This window comes from Cydia splendana, chromosome 16 (genome assembly GCF_910591565.1).
Source record: "Cydia splendana chromosome 16, ilCydSple1.2, whole genome shotgun sequence".
In the NCBI taxonomy this organism is placed as follows: domain Eukaryota; kingdom Metazoa; phylum Arthropoda; class Insecta; order Lepidoptera; family Tortricidae; genus Cydia; species Cydia splendana.
Window position 1 is genome coordinate 8,815,155 of NC_085975.1, and position 10,919 is coordinate 8,826,073.

At 35.6% G+C, this 10,919-nt stretch overlaps 1 protein-coding gene across 1 annotated transcript; it reads right to left on the bottom strand.

Moving 5' to 3' along the window:
- Positions 1-764: 764 nt before the first annotated feature.
- On the bottom strand, positions 765-10,785 carry LOC134798188 (putative ribosome-binding factor A, mitochondrial). Its single transcript, XM_063770536.1, has 6 exons — positions 10,603-10,785; positions 10,248-10,452; positions 9,274-9,442; positions 8,589-8,728; positions 6,549-6,806; positions 765-982 (listed from the first exon to the last, which is right to left on the bottom strand). The coding sequence occupies exons 1-6, from the start codon at positions 10,695-10,697 to the stop codon at positions 806-808; spliced, it is 1,044 nt and encodes a 347-aa protein (XP_063626606.1). The 5' UTR covers positions 10,698-10,785; the 3' UTR covers positions 765-805.
- Positions 10,786-10,919: the final 134 nt, after the last annotated feature.

Here is a 10,919-nt window from a genome sequence, read left to right on the forward strand (position 1 = left end):
AAGTAAAACTGGCTGTGATTCTTGAATACAAAGACTTATTAGGAAAGCTGGATAGATACCATAGACCGACCAACCTCGAGCAATTACCCAATGAACCTCAGTTTATAGTCTTTAAAACAAATAATGAATATGGCAATAGAGTTTGGAATTCATACTTACCTACACTATTCTAAACAACTTTCCTAATAGAGTATTACTTACTAGAAATAATTAATAAGCCTAATAAGATTAAGTATATAATAAAAAAAACCGGCCAAGTGCGAGTCGGACTCACACACGAAGGGTTCCGTACCATTATCTATAAAAACGGTCACCCATCCAAGTACTGACCCCGCCCGACGTTGCTTAACTTCGGTCAAAAATCACGTTTGTTGTGTGGGAGCCCCATTTAAATCTTTATTTTATTCTGTTTTTAGTAACGCCATCGCGGGTCCTGCTCTGACCGCCGCAGTTCCTCATAGAAGCTATCGTCATCATATTCCTCATGCTGTTCGTCGTCGGTCCAATACTGCTCTTCTTTAAAATGGTCGGTCTCGGTCGTCTAACACTACGTATTGTAATAAAAATTCATAAATGTTGTACTAGCTATAATTAAATAATTAAGGGACTAACATCATCGCGGGTCCTGCTCTGACCGCCATAGCTCCTCATAGAAGCTATCGTCATCATATTCCTCATGCTGTTCGTCGTCGGTCCAATACTGCTCTTCGTTAAAATGGTCTGTCTCGGTCGTCTAACACTACGTATTGTAATAAAAAATCATAAATGTTGTACTAGCTATAATTAAATAATTAAGGGACTAACATCATCGCGGGTCCTGCTCTGACCGCCGCAGCTCCTCATAGAAGCTGTCGTCTTCGTATTCCTCGTACTGTTCGTCGTCGGTCCAGTACTCCTCTTCGTGAATATTTCGCTCTCGGTCGTCTAACACTACGTTGTCGTGTGCATTGCGCAGCTCTTTGTGAAGTTTGTTCTGTTGAATCTGCAAAAAACAAGGAATATTAAGTATGTATACCTATTTTGAAAGGTTTGAGCTAAATTACTACTACGACAAAGTAGCTCACAAATCCGCAGACCCTAAGGTCTAATCTAGTAGATTGGTAGGTAGGTAGGGTCTAACCCTAGACCTGGATCCTACCTATCGTTAAGCTTTAACCTAAAATATTTATAAATAATATACCTACCACAACAAAAGGTCCTCATTTATTTTTATTGGTCTGTATTTGTCGTTTCAGCATATTCAGCAAATGTTATTTTTAAAATCGTTTGACTAACAATAAAAGCCACAGATGTAGTGCATACATAATTGTTTTCCATCGTATTTTCTCGGAAACGTTCGTATTTATCATGCTACTTCAGTTAACATCAGTACTTTTTGTACCGAGACTGACTGAAATAGCAAGACACGTTCGTAGGTATTACGTTTCCGTGAAAATACGATGGAAAATAATTATGCAATTATGTACTACATCTGTACCTATTAGCTATATCATTCATTACTGATATTTTGAGAGAAACGGAATGTAACAAAAGCCAATTACAATAATATATAGCTTAATGAGAATCTTCCATCTTTCTTTCAATTCACGAAATGATATTTATTCGATAATGCATTGATTAGGGGATTGTGTGAATTGAGCACCCTCTTTTATGCCCCTATAATCATCAAAGACGGATTATTGTAACAATAAAAGTATTATTATATCGTGTAACAAATCGCTGTTTGTCAAAGAATAGGGGTATTGCATATCATAAAAAAAAACCGGACAAGTGCGAGTCACTGAGGGTTCCGTATTTTTTAGTATTTGTTGTTATAGCGGCAAAAGAAATACATCATCTGTGTAAATTTCAACTGTCTATTACTGTCCACGAGATACAGCCTGGTGACAGACAGACGGACAGTGGAGTCTTAGTAATAGGGTCCCGTTTTTACCTTTTGGGTACGGAACCCTAAAAACTGGCCAAGCGCGACAGTCAAAGCAAGTGATGGTTCTGTAGGGTCTACACAGGTATGTTTAAAAATACCTTTGAATAATAAGATTGCACTTGCCTTTTAAGGGGCCCACTGATTAACAGTCCGCCGGACGGTATCGGCCTGTCAGTTGTTCGGAACTGTCAAAATTTTGTTCTAAGTGACAGGCCGTTACCGTCCGGCGGACTGTTAATCAGTGGGCCCCTTTATATACGGGATTGTGTTACAGGTTACAGCCTCGTCAAGAAAACTAACTACCGGAAATATAACATCCTCTCAATTTAAAGGGAAATCCCAGCACACGGGACTTTACCCCATGAATTGGATTAATGCACACTTACGCCGTGCGCATTCATACCTATAATCTGGAATTCGTATTCAAATTAGGTTCAGATCAATGTCAGTATGCCCAGCATAAATAAAACTCAATTCCCACCAGCCTGCTTATTAAAACCTTATAAAGGGTTATGCTATGTCTCACGCATAGTAAATCGTTTACTATAGTTAGGATTTAATGCCAAAGCACCTACAATAGTACATTACTACAGAGGCCGGGACGAAAGGGGTTGCCGGTCGAAGACATATAGACGGCCGAGCGAAGCGAGGCCGCATAGGTCTGAGCGCGGGCAACCCCATTTCCCGCCGAGGTATGTATAGTGCTTTTCTCAAACATGCAATGAAATAAATAAAATAAAAAATCAACGAAACCCAAGTTTTATTTATAGAAAAAACTAAAAGTAAAGTGCACCCAAAATATAACCAACACGTACCTATATCATTATCACGCGTATGTTTTACACGAGTCGTGTATTTTTACTACCCGTATATTTTCATGTATCTTTGATTTTTTCGCCTTGTATCCGTCTGACTGTCGTTTTCGTCACATAAGTTTACATAGTCTTTCATGTTGATATCATGTTTCACATACATCGTTGCTTTATGCACGGAGTAAATAAGTATAATTTCCACAGTGTTGACGAATTTGTAGTTACATCCATTTAAAATATGCCACAAAACTGTTTCTAATAAACTGTAAGCCATTTTTCTTAGTTTCTCAAATAATAAAATTGCCATAAGCAACCATATACATACTTCGTCTTTGACTTGGCGGCAGAGGCAGCAAGTTATTAAAATCAATTCTGCTTACGCTGCCAATTCCAACGCTTACGATTACAATTAATATTAATTTCATTATTTCGTCGGAACTCATATTAAAGTCAAAAAATCAACAACGCACCATAAATCCAATAAAACAGAATGAATATTTTTCAACTTTACCTCCATAACAATTTAAAAAATATAACTACGCGTGTTTGTGTAGACCTTTTTACCGCTAACGTTTAGATGAAATATTTTAAATGCTTTTTCTCAAACATGCAATGAAATATTGATGTTATGTTCCTTATAATAGGCTGCGAAGTATGACGTTTCAGGTGCGGCTAGGACTTAATGGAATTTCATACACATCTTGCAGGCCTAGGCCGGCAAAGTCCTCTTTTTTAATTTTCATTTCACAGATATTTGTGACACAGCATCGTGGCATTCATCCATTAAAAAAAATTAGAGGCAGTATTTGCTTTATGGTTCGTAATGACACTCTGCCACTAGCCACTACGCCTATAAAAAAAAAAACAAAAAACAATGTTTGCTATAATTTGCAGTTTTATTTGTATAAAATTAACATGAACTTAATAAATAATACATTCTATAATTTTATAATTTTAAATTATAAATTTAACTACACAAATAAAAACATTTAAAATATTTCATCTAAAAGTTAGCGGTAAAAAGGTCTACTCAAACACGCGTAGTTATATTTTTTAAATTGTTATGGAGGTAAAGTTGAAAAATATTCATTCTGTTTTATTGGATTTATGGTGCGTTGTTGATTTTTTGACTTTAATATGAGTTCCGACGAAATAATGAAATTAATATTAATTGTAATCGTAGGCGTTGGAATTGGCAGCGTAAGCAGAATTGATTTTAATAACTTGCTGCCTCTGCCGCCAAGTCAAAGACGAAGTATGTATATGGTTGCTTATGGCAATTTTATTATTTGAGAAACTAAGAAAAATGGCTTACAGTTTATTAGAAACAGTTTTGTGGCATATTTTAAATGGATGTAACTACAAATTCGTCAACACTGTGGAAATTATACTTATTTACTCCGTGCATAAAGCAACGATGTATGTGAAACATGATATCAACATGAAAGACTATGTAAACTTATGTGACGAAAACGACAGTCAGACGGATACAAGGCGAAAAAATCAAAGATACATGAAAATATACGGGTAGTAAAAATACACGACTCGTGTAAAACATACGCGTGATAATGATATAGGTACCTACGTGTTGGTTATATTTTGGGTGTACTTTACTTTTAGTTTTTTCTATAAATAAAACTTGGGTTTCGTTGATTTTTTATTTTATTTATTTCATTGCATGTTTGAGAAAAGCACTATACATACCTCGGCGGGAAATGGGGTTGCCCGCGCTCAGACCTATCCGACCTCGCTTCGCTCGGCCGTCTATATGTCTTCGGCCGGCAACCCCTTTCGTCCCGGCCTCTGTAGTAATGTAATATTATTTGTGTAGTTAAATTTATAATTTAAAATTATAGAATGTATTATTTATTAAGTTCATGTTGATTTTATACAAATAAAACTGCAAATTATAGCAAACATTGTTTTTTGTGTTTTTTTTATAGGCGTAATAGTGGCAGAGTGTCATTACGAACCATAAAGCAAATACTGCCTCTAATTTTTTTTAATGGATGAATGCCACGATGCTGTGTCACAAATATCTGTGAAATGAAAATTAAAAAAGAGGACTTTGCCGGCCTAGGCCTGCAAGATGGGTCTCTATTGGTTCCCATAAATTTTTTGTTCCGATTTTTTCAGTCCATAACGTTTTCCATCATAATTTTTATTAGTCATATTGTCAATAGTCATAAATTTTAACTATATAAATTGCAGTTCCGATTTTTGCAGGTCATTATTATTGTTAGTCATAAAATCTGTTACTCATAATATTCAAAGTCCAGAAGGTATACTATTACATAATGTTGAAGGCAATAAACTTGATTACAATAATCGTTGTAAGGTCTTTTATCGCAGGTTATAATGATAAAGTAGGGGCTCTATTGCATTCCCTAAATTTCAAGTTCCGATTTTTTTAGACCATAACGTTTTCCATCATAACTTTTATTAGTCATATTGTCAATAGTTATAAAATTAAACAATACAAATTGCATGCTTGCATGCTACCTACCTTGGGATTATTTTAAATTTGGCTTACTGATTTCCCCTCCATTTCTTATTTTTCATGTAGTTTATTAAGCCATTTCGTCCCGCCAACGAGTCAACGGAGCTCCGCTTCGCGGGGCTCCTATTTCCGCTCTGAGGGACACAAGGTAACTAACGAACCTACCTGAGGAAACAGATTTTTTATTGTTTGGCTTACTGATTTCCCCGCCATGTCTTCTTTTACATGTAGCTTATTAAGCCATTTCGTCCCCCCCAACAAGTCGACGGAGCCCCGCTTCGCGGGGCCCCTATTTCCGCTTTGAGGGACACAAGGTAACTAACGAACCTACCTGAGGAAACAGATTTTTTATTGTTTGGCTTACTGATTTCCCCGCCATTTCTTGTTTTTCATGTAGCTTATTAAGCCATTTCGTCCCGCCAACGAGTCGACGGAGCCCCGCTTCGCGGGGCTCCTATTTCCGCTCTAATGGACACAAGGTAACTAACAAACCTACCTGAGGAAACAGATTTCTTTTTTCTTTATATGAAGGATGTTATTGATTTGGTTTCTTAGACGTAATTCATTTTAGTCATTAAAAATGGGGGTCCCTTTGTTTGACGTAATTATTGAAAGTCATAATGTTTAATATTATAGCTCCTAAATATTAGAATATTAGAGGATATCATTTTCTGACTATCGAAATTAGAAACAGTAAGTTTATGGGAAACAAAGGGATGACATTAAAACGATATGATTTACGACCATTAGTCCGATAAAATATATGCCTTAAAATATTTCTGAATAATTATTGATATACCTTTGAATGTTATACTCATCAATTTTATAACTTTTGTGATTATAACGTTTAATATTATAGATGTCTAACATTAGAACTATGAAACGTTATACTTAACAAAAATTATGACTATTGATGTTTATGTCCATAAATTATATGGATATCAATTTCTGACTATCGAAATTCGAAAGAATAAGTTTATGGGAAACAAAGGGATCCCCTGCAAGATGTGTATGAAATTCCATTAACGACCTTTTGTCCTAGCCGCACCTGAAACGTCATACTTCGCAGCCTATTATAAGGAACATAACATCAATATTTCATTGCATGTTTGAGAAAAACATTATACTACCTGTCTCTTCAACAAGAATGCGCTAAATCCTGCTTCTGATTCCCACTCTTGTTACGCTGGCTTGTGCACTGGCGTCCTGTACGATATCACTGTTGTCCACAGCCCCATACCTCCACGCTTCACCGCTCTACCCATTTGCACCTACCAATTTTCTGGAAGCGAAAGGAATGTTACATTACCTGTCTCTTCAACAGGAACGAGGCCAGTTCCTGCTTCTGATTCCCACTCTCTTCTTCCACTGGCGTCTCCGCCGGCGTCCGATACGATATCACATTGTTATCCATATCCACGTTTCTCCACGCGTCTGCACTCTTCTTCCTCGCGGCTAGGAGCCTGCTCATGATCTTGGCGTGGTCTAAACCGTAGACATTGTGGGTCATCTCTGGTATTATTCCTTCCTCTATTGGTAGCTGGTCTTCTATTTGTTTTATTTTCGCCTACGAATAATATTGTAGCAATCAATTTTTGCCGTAATATACCTACAATATTAGTTAAGTACCATGGAATGGAGAATGGATGCATTACGATTTTCAGGTATGAATGGTACGAGATAAATATTAAAATTTACTATAAAATAAAAATAGCTTAATAAATCGTTAGATTGAATTGTTAATTTAAGTACAAAAATATAAGAATGTAAGGTATACCGGGTAGCACAAAAAAGTTTGTGTTATTTGTAATTTTAATTGTATGAAATACGAGGGTCGCACTGAAATATTCGGGAATGGGACACTTAGAAATAACATAATAGAAACAGGCATATAATTTATAAAAATGTAACTCTTTATAAAACTTTTAAGGTATATTCCATTTGGTTGTCATTTGTATTTAAGAATTACTGGCAATTTGAAAATTGTATGTCGAACATTATTTGAATTTTTGGCCAAGTGATTTTTCGGATCATATTTTTAAACGGTTTTCAATATGCCCTCAGCGAACAAATAAAAGTTACAATGGGCTTCTGTTATTTTTTTATGAACTAGAGTTCATCGTACGCTCGTTTGCAGTTAAAATTAAATATGAAAGTCACTTTCATTTTATCCCATGGGTGATCTTAAAGAAGCATGTCATTCCAAAGCGACGTCAAAAATTAAAATCGCATTTGTGCTGTTAATTAAAAAGACTGCCAAAAAAGTTGCATATCGGCAGATTTCGACATTCCTAAATATTCATATGACAACAGTAAAAAAATCTTTTATATATATATATATATGTAAAAAAACTTCAATTCCGTTGGCTACTCCACGAATTTCATACAAAACCACTAAGGCCCCAAAATCGCCATACAAAAAGGACTTTGGGATTATGAGCCGTGTGCATTACAGAATGATTACTTTCAAAAGAAAATTTATATGCGTGGTCAGTTTGAGTTTAAGTATGTATTAAAATAAAGATTGACCGTCTAGATGCGACAGTTTTCTCTATTCCCGACATTTTCAGTGCAACCCTCGTAGAACTGATAAGAAACAATCGCCACGATTTATTACTCCCCAGTAGACAATGCTCGCCTAATTACCTCCCAGAAATCTTTTTGAGGAATTTCCAAAGCAAAACCATATTATCTATGAATGCGGTATGAATTCCTTAATACGCATGAATTGAAGTATTTATGATTCACAATAGGGAACTATTAATAATGAAATAGGTGAATGAGTAAAATGAGGATTCATCCGCTCTAGGGACAAAAGATAAAAACTGACTCAGACATAGTCATTACGGGTTTATGGTGTAATGACGTCATAATTTTGTCTCAACTATTTGGATTGGAAATTGGAATGGACATTAAGGAAACTATCATTGTTTTTTTATTGCACGTATGAATATGGTTTTGTGCCTGGGCTACAGCTCAACATTAACATACCTAAATCTATTCAGATAAAAAACTTCAATGTCAAATATCATTTAAATGACGTAATCGGTCGGGAGCCGATGGGTCCCACTTGAAGGGGTTAGATAATATAATATTAAATCCTTCTATGACTTATTTATAGAAGTGTCATAAGTGATTCGAATTATATCGATAATAGGTATTTATCTCATTGTCCAAAGCAAGATTTTTTATTTGTGTTCAATAGACTAAAAAAATGTATTGCTTACAATTGCAGGAATTTAAAATTTTGGAGGATATTTTGACTCCAGATTTATATTATGCCCAACATTTTCATAGGTATGGTTGTACTTGTAATGTAACTTACATACAGTATTCACAGAATAAATACCTTCATTTCTGGCGATAATTTCGTATTGAGTGTGAACTCAGTTCTGAGTAGATGGCCTAAATCTGTAGGTTCGTAGTCTTCCCCATAGTCGGCGCTGGCGAGCCGCCGGTCTAGGTCCACTAACTGCGCCTCTTGCCGGTCTGAATTGACAACATAAAAATACATATTTACAAACTTTTATATACCACGTATTTTAAGTCGAAGATTGCTCGACATGTTTCGCTCCATAACTTCAGCGCGTACTCCCGTTGACGCTCCTCATTATTATTATTATACCTAACAACTGGGAATAGCCCACATGAAACTGCTGAAGTTAAGGCATATCTTACTAGAATAGTACAAGGAATTTGAACCTATGTTTAAGCTGCAGTATATAATTTTCGGAATTGTTAAGTTCTAATAATTGATAGATTAATTGCATTAGTATGATATGCAAATTTAAAAACCTAAGGAAAAAGGAAGGGAATTCTCGTGTTTCAGAATAAAATATGATATTTATAGCCCTTTCCTGTCAACCTGTTCTAACATTTTGATGTGAAAGCTTCTACTGGTTTGCATGGAGTTTGACTCTTTTTGTGGGCCATAGTTTGAACACCCCTGATTTAGCTGATGAGTGATCCTATTCTGTGCCAATGTTGCCACACACAATTTAAATCCACAGCATCTACTTATATGTTCATCATACCTTTAATAAAATGTATATAGGGCACCACACCCATGACACGTAGACTGGACAGCTCGGCTCTTAAAGGTCCAGCTACCTTGTTCAGGACCTCTTCTGTCTCCTCGTCAGTGGAGTCCCCTTTGCATACCCAAAACACATTTACTGTCTGGAAGTCTGGGGTTACTTTTACCTGTTTAAAAATTATTATGTTATAGAAATAGAAAAAATAATGTTTTCCAAATGATTAAGGCTTTAAAATACAAATTGCTTACACCAGCGGTCGGCAACAGGCGGCCCGCGAACATCTTGCTTGCGTCCCGCGAGCCTTCCTGGCCATTTTGTATGTAATATTGACAAACAACAATGTCTGATGAAGTCATAAATATTAACAAAATGTGGCCCGCATCAACTTTGTTAACTACTATGTGGCCCATGGCTGCTAAAAGGTTGCCTACCGCTGGCTTACACTGATAGAGCCAGACTATGCTAACTTGGTAGCGATTTTGATAGCACAGACTGTGCTGTGTGTGTGTGTTATTTTTAAATGTCAAAATTTCATAGAAGTCTGATTTTTTTAATTTCCGTCTGTGCTTTCGAAAGTATCTAAATCACTACTGAATTAGCTTGGTCTGACTCTATAAAAAGTTAAGTTTTAAATTAATTTCTTCTATGCTAACTTTTAATTATTATTGGATTATCATTAAATTGGTGTAAGGTTGTGTAATATGCCAATAATTGCTAAAGGCATCATGTTTTAGCATATGTGATAAGTACAAATATTCTAAGTCTACCTGAGGATAAATAAGTACATTTCGACACTACTTTGAAAATAACTTGTATCTTGTTCTGTCAATCATAAGAAAAATGTGGTGTCTATGTATGGGATGCATACAGAGTTACTTCATTTGAGTAGCAGTCCAAGATACTAGATTTTTTCAAAGTAGTGACGATTTATTTTATTTTACAACGTCATGAGCATTTCAGCACCCACTTACTTTAGATATTTCAATACCGCGGCCAACCACATTCATGGCCACGGTTCCTGTAGACATTAGGTCGGTAATGTTTTTCATGAACATCTTATTAAGCATGGCCATTCGCCGCTCACCGCGTTTACCGGGCTCATGCTTCACCTTAGTTAAGCTCTTTACACTTGGCAAACTATTACTTTTATCATCAAATGTTGCTGGGAAGAACTGCCTGTAACAAAACATAACCTTTAATTATTTATATATATAAATGTTTGGCCATAATAGCAAATCAACGTGTTTTATTTGTGGCTGTATTTGGGTAGTTATTTCCCTAGAACACTAATGATGTTTAGTAAACAAAACAAGAATAGTACTTTACTTTTTTGATTTTGGATTGATCATTTTACAAAGCTTCATGCCTTGTTTTTTCACATTAAACGTGGCACACGAAACGTGATAAAATCGTCTTAACATTTTTATCTTAAACTACAACTTAAACATTAAGAATCGTTGGATATTTATCAAAATATTTAATTTAAAAATTCGGATAAAAGTCAAAACATAACCAACATGTATTTGACATTGTTAAATGATTGTTGCCAGTATTTAAAAATAATATGTTCAACCCCATATTCTACAAGATTAAAACATTGTATGCTCCGTGTGCAATCGTCCATATTGACCAAAAACTATGAC